The sequence below is a fragment of the Dipodomys spectabilis genome, unplaced genomic scaffold, assembly GCF_019054845.1.
Source record: "Dipodomys spectabilis isolate Male_0828 unplaced genomic scaffold, ASM1905484v1 ptg000085l, whole genome shotgun sequence".
Lineage (NCBI taxonomy): Eukaryota > Metazoa > Chordata > Mammalia > Rodentia > Heteromyidae > Dipodomys > Dipodomys spectabilis.
In genome coordinates this window covers 8,898,514-8,911,244 of record NW_024870762.1, presented here as the reverse complement: position 1 = coordinate 8,911,244, position 12,731 = coordinate 8,898,514, and the positions used below count along the sequence as shown (strand labels likewise).

Below are 12,731 nucleotides of genomic sequence, written 5' to 3'. Positions count from 1 at the left end.
TCTGTAACTTCTCTACCTAAATTCCAGATGCCTCATGCACTGAATCTTTTCATAGTCATTTGTTCATTAAGCTCCTAGATTTAGCTAGAATTATAAATATCATTTTTCCAAATGGAAATAAACCTGATATAAATAATCTGAAATGGTTTGTCTAAATTTAGTGTGTGAATTTAAATAGAATTTAGCCCCATAAATAAGCAGTCATATTTCATAGTGCATAAAAATAAACATGTTAATTACACAATTATAGTGTTTAAAATTTTATCATCTGCTGAATTCTATAGCATATGGCTACATTCTCCAGTAAATTTTCTGTTTACAACCATACCCATGAAGGTATTTATCAATGATAATTTTCATGTATATTTTAATTTCACTTTCCAAAGAGGAAAATCTGAGGGCAACAGAAATTGGCTTCAATTTGTTCCGGCAACTTATCAATAATTGGCTATGTGCTAGAAAATCCTAGGGAGTCTCAAAATAAATTAATGATAGATAAGTTTCATCCCTGAATAAGTCACTCAGAATCACTAGAATAGCCTCCAAGTATCCAGACGTTTTGAGGTACCCTAGGAAAATCTATACACAGCCAGAGATGAGAAGTGCTATGCCCATAGTCAAAAATATGAAGAAGGGCCTATGATGAGTAAAACAATGTTTAAAAAATTAAAGGTGTTACTGTATTGACGTTTGTAATACTACATCTTTCAGAGGCGAGTGAGAGGTCTTTCCTTGGCCCAGTCTTGGATTTTTGCTTGTCCAAATGTGAAGTAAAAGATGAGACCAAACATGTTGACAGCAGCAGACAGGAAAAATACATTCCTCCAGCCAGACTCAGAATCCTGAATACAAAAACAAATCCATAACAATTACTAATACCACAATTTCCTTCTCATCTAATTATAGAAATCTCATATTCTGTGTATTTAAATGCTGATCACAAAAATATAGAGAGAACAAGAAGCAAAATGACTCTGAAATATATATTGGATTCTAAGTTGAGATGGCTGTTTCTTTGAATAAAAAATAGATTATACTACACTAACATTTTCTAGAAGTTTGGGTTTCAATATTCATGAAAATATAATAGTTCTCACAATTGTGCATAAAAGATATCCTTAAGATTTCATGTTTGTAGCCTTCCTGCTTTGTTTTGCGCTTGGCTGCTGATATCAATCATCACAACCCCTTAGATGGATGGGCATCTCAATACAACATGACTGACGTTTGGTCTGCCTCTGTGATCCTCCTCAGCATGTCCTAGTATATCATAGCTCATTGCCAGCATTACAATCCCAGTGGATTTCTAGCAAGTTGGTCAAAAATTAACGTGGAAATTAGGTCACATAGTATGTATTGAAAACAAAACCAAAGTTTGCCTGGCAAGTTGACTCTTGTCAGTTCTTCAATCCTAGCTTGGTTTTGTCTTTTCATCTTCCTTGCTATCCCACATGTCCTGAACTGAACAAGCCTCACAGTTTTCTTTCAACCTGCTACGCAATCTCTTCTGAAACTGGCCTTGGAATATTTTGCATTCCCTTTTGTGATTTTTAAAAATTAGATTAAATGACTAGAATCTTTATGATATTCCTCATCTCTGTCTTGATCATTTTTTATGCCTTAACATGTAATTCACTTTGGTTATATAGATGAATTGTCTTAAGTTTTTATCAGTAGGAAGTCATATAAACTATCTTTTATAGCCAAATAACTCATTTTCATAAATTGAAAATCTATTCATTTTGAGAAACTCAGCTTTTGTTTTCCTTGCTCTGGGAAACCTGGCTTACCAGAATCTGATTTAAAGGTTGCCATGAATAGAGTAATTATGTTGATATTGACACTTGCTTCCCCCATCATACCATCTTTGAGAGCACAGTGTTTATCTTCAATGCCTAAAACAATACCTGCCATTTGCAGATGTTCAATAACATGCCCAACCTGACTGATAAGGAATCCGGTGGTAGTAGAAGAGATGATTCCTGCAATAAGCCCGAATCCCCTTGAGATTCCCATGAGGAAACTTGCATATCTGTGGAGAAGATTATATTATATACAAAGCCATCCATGGTTTGTGCAACAACTCAACTTTAATGAAGCTCCTTTCTAATGTTGCCTCAAGCAGCTTTTGGTTCACCTAAAGATATTCAGGGAGATGTTTATTTGCCAGTCCTGAAACCACATGTCCAGTAAATGAATAACTAGGATAACCAGAAATAGTTGTTGTGGGAACTGAGTTTTTCCACCTCACCCCCCAGAATAGGAGATTGTCAAGATGTAGTCAAGATGTAGTCTAGATGTAGACGCTGAAGCCAAATCAGGTGGGTCCAAATCCTATCTCTACCATACACATATCACATAACCCTCCCTTCCCTATCCTGTACCCCCACCCATTCCCCCCTCATCCTCTTCCCCACCTCAGACTCCTCTTGGATTAGAGGTAACAATGGAATCTACTTAATTTAGTTATAATGCTTAAATGTGTTGATATATGAGAGTCTTAACATAGCATTTGCTCATTGTGAACACCTTCCAAAGTAGTAACTATCACACTAGCTATGAACACTGTGGAAACTTCCAAAACATGTATCTGTGGGCCTTTTCCAAAAACACACAGTCTAATCTCTGATTGAGAAACCTAGCCAGGAATGGGAACTGTTTTTCTAAATATGCCAGCTAGGGTCATGGCTGTGCCTTTCCTAGTTGTCATCCTGCCATCATGAATGCATGCCAATAAACACACAAAGGTTTTGCCCCATGAGAGTCTAAGTCTGATCCCTCTGAAGTGGTCTGCAGAAGGGGAAATAATAGGTAAATCTCTTACCTGGGAGCAACATCAAGGGTGTTGATGATAAACCCAGAGTCACACAGGTTGCTGGTCCCAGGAATAAGTATCAGCAAAATAATGGTTGTCATGTAACTGGATGCCACAAAGGGCAGGGCCACAGCACAAAGCGATGGAAGGAGTAAGCCTGGGTAATGAAGACATGATGTGAGGGGCCCTCTCAGACACCCTGCTTAACAGAGCCCACATGTCTATCCTTACCTAGGGATGAGAAGAGTTTGCGCACGGCGATTAAGCTCAGAAGATTCCTGGAGAGAAGGAAATCTGCCAACTGACCTCCTAATATTGTACAGCTTGAGGCAGCAATAAAAGGCAAGGAGGAGAGAACCCCACTCTGAAGGAAGAAAATTTACATGGAATACATTACACAGGTGCGGACAGCACCAACACCGATCAGTTAAGAAATACTGCCATTAGTCTACTGCTCAATGTTCTGAGTTGTTGGAGGGAAACAAGAGTCCTTTCCCATGCTCAGAGAACACTGTCTTAGGAAAAAACCAGCACTAAATCATACTGATTCCCAAAGAAAAGTGATGTTAATGTCTGAGAGAAACTTTAGAACCAGCTAGTGTGGCAATGTGGTAGTCTATCTACTACAGTAGTTAAAGACACAGATGCTGGACTAGTTCTATGACTTGGAAGTTGTGAAACTCACCTCTATGTGTCACATTTCCACACCTATGAATAGGGCGTCATTTCAGTGCCATTCTTAAGGGAACTGTGAATGCTAAATGGTTGTGTTTAATGCTGGAAAATAATAGGCAGCACAACATTATTGTTAATACTGCCATTTTCATAAAAGGTTAGGAAGTATACTCACATCTCTGATGTTAACGTGGAGTACAGTATTGATGTACGTCGGTAGATACGTTATAATAATGGTGCATAACCAGAAATGGCTGAAAAACCCCATGAAAATGGCCCAAAGTGGTAGGCATCTGACCATAGCCTTTATGGGGACAGATCGTCTAGGAGAACTGGACTGGAAGAAAATATCTAATCAACATAGGAATCAGGAGATCTCAGCACAGATCAGAGGATGTCCCTTCCCCTGAAAATTTCAGAATGGTCCCTAGGGAGAAGGGTGGATGTACTCTACCTGTTGAGTCAGTGAGGATACAATGTATTCCTTTTCCCTGATACTTATACATGGGTGATTGAGGGGATCATCATAAATCACCGTGAACCACAGGAGACAGCAGACACAGCCAATGCTACCTGGGAAGTAGGGACAAAATTAGTTTTCAGGTAGATTTGTGTACTGGTAGAAAGGAGTTCCCTGTAAGTGTAATACCTTTCTCCAACACATCTATCAAGTCATGATTACTGAATTTTTTCATTTTTCTCTTTCCATCCTACAAATCTCTTTCTTCCGTTGAAGGTTTTAAAATACTACATACCTCTCAAATATATCATTCTTTTTGTCAATATCAGAAACTCTGGTATGAGCATGAACATAAATCATTTCACAGCTGATTAGTTAGCCTGAAGAGGCTAATGTTTATAGTGTTACAGGGTTTTTTGTCGTATCAACTTAATACAGATATTATTATCTTGTTTTAGAAAATCTAAGTCAAAGAGTAGTTACACATGTCTGAACCCAACCTGCCCTAAAGTCAGTGAGTTGAGGAAAAATTTTCATCACATTTCCAAGACAGTATTATTTGTTTTCAAATTATGCAGCTATTATGGATTCCCAGAGAAAATACTTCTTAACAATACTTGGTTAACATGTGTGAAAGAAAATGGCTGCAATGACACTACTAGTGAGAAAACCATGCAAACCAAGAATCATATTTAATGCTATCATTTGACTATAATAAAAGAACAGTCTATAAAATCTTATTTATCTCACTGGAATTTGTCATTTGAAGAATATTCCACTTAAAAAGAAGTTGGGTGGTGAATATTTTTGTAAATTCCTTGTATTATTGGATTAATCTACTCTTTTAAAGCTAAGGTTCAGCTAATATACCATCAAAGTGATTTAAGAACATTATATTATGGATTCTCTGCCTTGAGCAATTTCCAGTTTTCAATACAGAGCTGAAAGAGGAAATAAATAACAACTAGTAAGAAAGTATAGAGAAAGAATGGCTACATTTGATGGAATACATCTTGAAGGGTCCCGTGGAAGAAATGAGCTTTGCATGTCTCACTTGGTAGTGAGTAGGTTAAACATGTATTAGAAAGAAATAATTATAACAAAATATGAAGACTTACTACCTTAGCACTGTAATTGCATATAGCCATTAGACCTGGCATTTCAGATGTGGTGATAGAGATTCTGAGCAGATGCTATGGACAGAATGGTAGTGCTTCACTGCAGATTTCTCAGAAGTTGGCATCATGTGAAGAGTCAACTCCTTTGCCTCATGATATGGGTTTCCCAGAACACTAAGAAGGTGTTACACCAAGCTGTCTAGACTATATTAATAAAGCTAACAGTCCTCAACATTTTTCATCATTTCCTATGTAACAAGTGATATTTTCTTTTATATGGAAGAATATAAATGTGTATATTAAAATAAATTCCCTGGAAATAGAAGTGTCAGCAATTTAGGAGAAAGTGACTCACCAAAGATGTAGAAGATAAAAGGCCAGCCCAATGCCTGTGAGATTAATCCCCCCACACAGAGGATGATGAAGGACCCAAATGCTGCCCCTAAAGACAAGAGAGAAACAAAAAAATAACAAGGGTTGAGACAGTGTGGCCTCCATGGACATTGTCCCAACAGCAAGATGGTAGGCGTAGCATGAATAGGTGATAAGGGTGCTTGTTCCTGCTCACAGATCTCCCCCATTAACATCATGTGAAATAATGAACACTAATGAATAATGCTAATTCAACGGCTCCTCAACACCAATGTAATACACCTCAAATACTTTAATTTGTCGCAGAAGCTCCTTGTAATAACAGTTTATAAGTATGTCCTTATGCAATGATGTAATATAAAACTAGGTGAAGAAAAAGAATGACTTGCAAAAATTAAGGACATACGGTCCTCGGAACTTTGGGAAGAGAAAAATGTGACCAAAACCATTTTTTTACAGATGGAATATAATTTAGTTTTCAGAGTCAGTATAAAAAGTCATATTTGGCAGAATTTCACAGTGAGAAATGCATTTTACTGTCAATACAACAAATGCCAAATATGCAGAAATCCAGTATACATACCACTCACATGTGCCTCAAAGTTTCATGAACTAATAGTTAACTTTACCAAGTGCAAAACATCCCAACATCCTATCCTATTATTTGATGGGAAGAGAAGGTTGGAAGAAACCATGTAAGAGAAGAAAGACAAACCGAGATTATCTGGAAACAAAAGAGGAGCTGACGATGAAAATGGAAAAAAGCAAGAAAGCAAGAGAGTTACTATGAGGCACTAGACCTTAGGGGATGGCCATGTATTGGACTTAGGAGTGAGAAGCTTCATACAATCTGTTCTGTTTTTCAAGAATATACTCTTAAGGTTTATAGGTGGTTCTTCCTCATGTTTCTAATATCATGGGAGGTAATTAGCATTAATAAATAATAGTGATATCACATAAAAACTCTTCAAGAGCTCCTTAATACCATTATAACTAACTCTATAATCTCTTGGCTTGTCACTTAAATTCTCTGCAGTCACAGCTCACTAGTATGTCTTTAGGCAAAGTGATAACACTCTAGAGGTCTTAGTAAGAATCCTGAAACATAATTGGCTGAGTTCAGCTAATTAAGATATTTGTACCTGAGCCATTTACTTAATCTCTACACACCTTAACTACCCTCTCTGGAAAATAAGCATTGCAGAATAATACATCAGATAGTTACTGCTCAGAATTGTGAAGAACTCAGAATAACCCCAACATTTTTAAGCAATCTGTGTTCTGATGGCTTTATTTTTCCTTTCAACATATTTGATAAAATGGTATTGATAAAACTCACTTGATTTTTTTTTTTGTCCTGGGGCTTGAATTCTAGGTCTGGACGCTGTCCCTCAGCTCTTCAGCTCAAGGCTAGCACTCTACCACTTGAGCCACAGTGCCACTTCTGGCTTTTTCTGTTTATGTGATGCTGAGGAATCAAACCCTGGGCTCATGCATGGAAAGCAAGCACTCTACCACTGAGCCACCTTCTCAGCCCATCACTTGATCTTTTTATTTTACATCTGTGCAATTCATAAAGCTCTAGCCTTTTTCCTAGCTCAAAATGGTCTTTTTCTGCTGTTCAGTTTTAGTCTCTTTATGACTTATTTCTTCTTGTATTGTTGAATTTTTCTGTAGCAAGTTTCCTCCTCATGCCTAAATTGTATGATTCATAGAATGAATAGGAAATAAGAGATGAAAAACTGTGACCCATGAACCCAACCTTACCTGATCCTGCAATGCTAGTGAGCTTGCTTCGTTCAAGAGGAGGAGCCCATTTTGCCCAAATTGTAAACTGGCCTGTCCATGCCATTCCCTACAATAGAAATCATAATGATGTTTGCACTTTTGTACAATTTGGCAATCTGTAACCTACTTAGAATGACAAGATATCTTGATACCTGGGCCATGCCCTGGACTGTCCGAATCACAATGACCAAAATCACTCCCAAGTCAGCAGCCAGTGGTGTAAAAAGAGTCAGAAGTGAAGAAACCAGCAAACCAGCACCAAGCATGTGTTTTGCTCCAAGTATCCCTGCTAAATATCCACTTGGGATCAGTGTCATTATTATTCCATAGCTGATGGAGCTAAAGATGATCCCCTGAGTCTCTGGACTCCATTGATATACAGAGGCCTAGGGAAAAAGAAAATAAATCTTCGCTAAGAAGTCCTTTTATGAAAATCTATTTTTAAGTAGAATTGCTTATAGTTGAAGAGACCTTACTATAAAATAGCTACTGTAGCTTTTCACCATTTTATTCCAAGCCATTCTACTCTTCCTAAATATCCAATTCTAGCAGCAATTTGCTTTTCTTAGAAGAGGAAAACAAGAGATGCAAAGAAAAGAAATAGAGGTCAATGATTGCATAGACCCATGATAGGAAGCAATAAATGAAGCCATTTGTTAAAGAGTTTCCTTTCACTTTTATAAAAGTGACATTGATGCTCATTTTAAAGAAAAAGATAAACACTACTGAATTATTTTCACGATCAGCCTCTGATTAAAAAGAAAAAATATCTGTTTAAAAAGAAAGTGTGGCTGCTCTGGCAGAGCCAATTCCTAAAACTCATACACATAAATAAGATTTTTTTCTGATAAAATTCAGTAAGTAAAGTAAATAATTATTCATTTAAAATTACCACAAATAATGTAAGGCATATGATTCTTATTAGAATTGATATTTGAAGATAAACATTATACAGCCTTTGTGAAAAGCATGAACAATTTGGGAAGGCCCCAGAAAGAAAGCAATATTTGGGTATTCTTTTGAAGAATGAGTATGCTTTGTATGAAGAGGACAAGGAATATTCATTCTCACTGGATAAAATAAAAAGACTAAAGTTGTAGCATTTGAGATGACATCAAACAATCAGAAACCAAGAGTGACTCTGGTTGGTTCAAAGGAAAGACTTTCCCTAGTCATGGATAGAGGAGGCAAATCAAATTGATTAACCCAGAAAGCTGCTCCTACATAATAACTAGTTCTTCACTGACACCTAATACTCTATATGTTCCTTTTAGAATTTTTCCTATTTTTCTTACAGTTGCTTTACCTTATGATAATAGTAATCTTAGTGAAGGATTATTATTAAGAGGCAAACACTGTCTGAAAAATAATTTCAGGCCTTTTGAAAAGTTATAATTCTATAGTCTGCAAAATGAAAAAAAAAAATCTAAGCCTTTCTTTCAACCAAGAATCTTGCTCTCCAGCATACTTACCCTTGTACTAACTTCCTTCATAGAGCTGCTCTGATTGTTAAGGGTGTCTATCCAGTGGTCCTCTATGGAGGCATTAACAGGACCACGCAGCTGAGTGCTGTTCACCATGGCGATGATTGCAATGCTTAGACTCACGCGCTGGGTTATCATAGTGAAGTTGGAGAAGTGCATGATGAGAGCCAGCCCATACCGTAATGAACAAAAATGTGGACCTAGATAGTACAAAGATAGCAAATAAGTTTTTTGATGAGACTCTCTTCTTTCCATATCTCCCACTGCTAACCCTGACAGAATTTCAAATAAAATCATGTAATACCACTGTCCTTTTTCATCAAAGTAACAATTTCTACAAACTTCCCTTATCATATTCTTCAGCTGCTATCAACCCAACACATCTGAAATCTTATAATTAAGAAAAACACGTATGATCTTCTTATAAATGTGTAAGAAACATCATAAATAGAGGGAAAACCTCACTTGAAGTATGCATGTCAAATTACTCCAAAATAAACTAAGTGGGGAAAATCACAAAACCTTTGTCTCTGGTTGCAAGTGAGTATCTCAGGCCATGAACATTTATCACAACATTTGAGTTTATGCATAAATTTGAATTCAAAAGAGTGTCCTTTGAGATATCTGAAATACAGTAATTTATTTTCTTTCTAATCTGAATGCTCTCTTTCCTTATTTTTGAGACAGGATGTTGCTATGATGTCCAACTTGGACCGGAGCAACTAAGTTCAAGTAATCCTCCTACCTCAGCCTCTTCGGCAGCTGGGACTACAAATATGCACCACCATGCCCATCTGAAAGCTAGAACTTTAAATTTCTATGAGTATTTCTACTACCTTCAATAAGTCTTTATATTTTTGCTATGTATCACTTGGCCCTGGCTTCATATATGTTCAGCTTTTTAAGAATTGATTAACATATAGAATCATTCTATTATTTATGCTGGTAAAATAGTGCATAGGAGTATTCAATATACAGATAGAATATGTATATACCCTATAAAGTAAAATAATAGGCCAATATTGAAAAGATTGCCATGTGACAGATGGATTAGGTTTTGTTCAGCATATATTGTGACCAAAGGGACACAAAGAAAGCATCTGTGAGGAAACAGAGAAAAATATAATGGAAGAAATAAGCTTTAATTGCTAAGTAGGCTCAGGAGTAGAACTGGTTGCTTACAGATGAATTGCTTCCATATTTCTGTAAGCTTACATGCTCAGAGGAACAGCCTGCCTCTAGGCTGATGTTAAAGGCGTGACTCACACATAGGTTGGGAGTTTGCTTTAAAATTACTTTTTCAGTGCAATCATAAAATCCAACCCCTATCCAATGAAACCAGGAAAACTGAGAGGAGGGGAGGGACTTGGAGGGATGGGGGGAATGATGAAAGAGTGACATTGATCAGAACGTTTGTACTTATAAATTGATTTGTTCAATGGTAATCCTTTGTACAACTACTTAAAATAATAAAATATAATTTAAAATAAATAAACAAAAATGTGTAGAAAGCCACAAATATGTAAGAGACACAAATACGTAAAAATTACATTTTCAAAATTCATTCCATCCTTATCCCTGGTCATCTGGCTCAAATTCTAATGAGGAAATCTGTGCGGTTCCCTAAGGAAAGGAGCAGCAGGTGGGAGATTCAGAGGCTGAAGCTGAGTCTGTTGTGATGCTACGAATCTCTGCCAGGAGCAACATAATGGAAAAAGGAGGAGAAAGCAGAAGTGTGAAGAACAGTGAAAATGAGAACAGACAATTTACCTTTCCTAGTGGTAGGTTTCTTATCCATTTAGCTTCTCCAGGAAATAGTTCCACACTGTGGTGGAGTGTCCACTTCCCCAATTCTCTTTTACCACGACAAGCTTTTATCTATGGGAAAACATAATACAAAGTACAACACAAAAGTAGTTTCTCCTGGTTAATGTTGCCACCTCTCAGTTTCAGTAAAGGGTTTATATGTATGTATGTATGTATATATATATATGTATATATATATATATACATATATGTATGTATATATATATATGTATATATATATATACATATATGTATGTATATATATATATGTATATATATATATATACATAACATTTATATATAAGTTTTTAATTCAGGGTCTTGCACAGCTAGGCAAGTTCTCTACTGAATATATAATATATATCTATATCTATATCTATAGATATATATATGTCCAGAACATAGACCATATATTACAATGGTCTTTCTGCCTCTCTTTGATTTCTCCTGCCTTGTCTTTCTTGCATCATCTTTGTTAGCTGAGACTCCTGGTTTACTCAGAGTAAATATGACATGTAGTTCAAAGAGCATCAGACCTTAGTTCAGAAGGTATTCAGGGACTGAATTCTGCTTTGCCATTTCTCATATATGCAAACCTCAAAAAGTTTCATAAACTCCTAGAGATTTCATTGTTCCACAATAAAAAAAAATGGAGACACTATTACTTCACAGCTGTTTGAAATGAAAACAATGGACTTGGACGGCATAAAATATTATTGATATTAAAAATAGCAATCATAAGTAACTGCCAGGATAGCAGCCCTCAGACCCCTTCAGATCCATGGATCTTTCATCAAATACAAAAAGTACATTTATAAAAATTCTTTGGGTTGCTTGCTAAATTGGTTTTAAATGTTTTCTTTTAGAAGAGAACTCTCTAGTCTTGAATTCACAACATTGGGGGTGGGGGTGGACACTGTCACAAATATCAGAGAGCATAAGAAAGAAGTCGTTCAGCGTTAGTAAAACTACAGACTCATCACTTGCTTACTTTTCTGAATGTTTGGTAGTTCAGAATGAAAGTGGTCATTCCAACATATCATTTATATCATACTTTCAATTCATTTATAAATTGAATCATAAAAGATCTATATCTCTATCTCTATCTATCTATCTATCTATCTATCTATCTATCTATCTATCTATCTATCTATCTATCTACCTATCTACTGAGCACCAATGGTGAACAATTCTAGAAGGAGGGATTATGACAAAACTAAGGTACAGTTATAGCATCTTGGAGGGCTCACAGCTCAAGAAGTAGTCAGTAGTGCCTGTGTACCTTTTCTCCCAGCTAGGAGCTGTGCTTTAGAACTGGAATTTTTCTCTGAATAGGTTAAAGCATTTACCTTCACTGAATCTCTTCCCTCCGGTTTTCTGTCATATTATTGATATGTTCCAACCATAACCTCTCTGGGCAATATTTCTTAGCTATATCAAGAATAAAACATATAAATGATGTCTACAAACATACAAGTGTTCTTGTTCTCCATCTTATTAAACTTTGGTCATATTCTCCTTTTCTTGAGAAGTAATTTCAAATCAATATAGAATTCTGAAAAGTTTCATAAATCACAGTTCTCCACCCAATCCTTGCCGGCTTTAATCCCAAATGTCATCCCACAACCAAAACCATTTCAACTCATCAGTGTGTCATAGTCCGTACTCACGGGATCCTCAGGAAATGACCACTGCCCACTAAATCCAGTGGCATACCCCAAAACAAGAAAAGCACTTACCTTCACCATTAAATCAGTATTTTAAGCCCTAAATTAGAAAGCTAATTTGCAAAGGAGAGAGAGAGAGAGAGAGAGAGAGAGAGAATTTCTGCCTTCTCTTTCAAAAGCTGCTGCAGGGGTTCATAGGGATAAATAATAAGCCATGTGAGAGTCATTCAGCACCAGATATGACCCTATGATCTCAGAGCACAGAGGGTGGATTTGGCTTTACCAATTAATTTTTAACTTCATTTGCAAATGTTACTATGTCGCTTGTGTTTTTTTGCTTTGAACTATACCAACAGCCATTTAGTCATCATGCTTTTCTCCTGAGAGGAAGGCCTTACGGCATGGAAGAAAGAGATTTGAAGAGATTAGGTCAGGCTGATCTTTCACTTCCTGATGTTTTCTGTGACCTTGGACAAGTCACTCCATTTTTTTTTTTTTTACTTAATTTCTGCAGTAGTAAAGCAAGAGTTGAGATAGTCAGTTAAC

General features: G+C 36.4%; 1 protein-coding gene across 2 annotated transcripts; it reads right to left on the bottom strand.

Moving 5' to 3' along the window:
* Positions 1–262: 262 nt before the first annotated feature.
* Slc17a2 (solute carrier family 17 member 2) lies at positions 263–12,348 on the bottom strand. 2 transcript variants are annotated; one of them, XM_042684153.1, is made up of 12 exons: positions 12,258–12,348; positions 10,483–10,590; positions 8,701–8,912; positions 7,381–7,614; positions 7,208–7,295; positions 5,424–5,510; positions 3,945–4,063; positions 3,666–3,827; positions 3,047–3,179; positions 2,825–2,972; positions 1,942–2,032; positions 263–842 (listed from the first exon to the last, which is right to left on the bottom strand). In XM_042684153.1, the coding sequence occupies exons 2-12, from the start codon at positions 10,508–10,510 to the stop codon at positions 708–710; spliced, it is 1,437 nt and encodes a 478-aa protein (XP_042540087.1). In that variant the 5' UTR covers positions 10,511–10,590; positions 12,258–12,348; the 3' UTR covers positions 263–707. The 2 variants fall into 2 exon arrangements, with proteins under 2 accessions (XP_042540087.1, XP_042540088.1); XM_042684154.1 differs by having other exon boundaries at positions 749–842; positions 1,908–2,032.
* Positions 12,349–12,731: the final 383 nt, after the last annotated feature.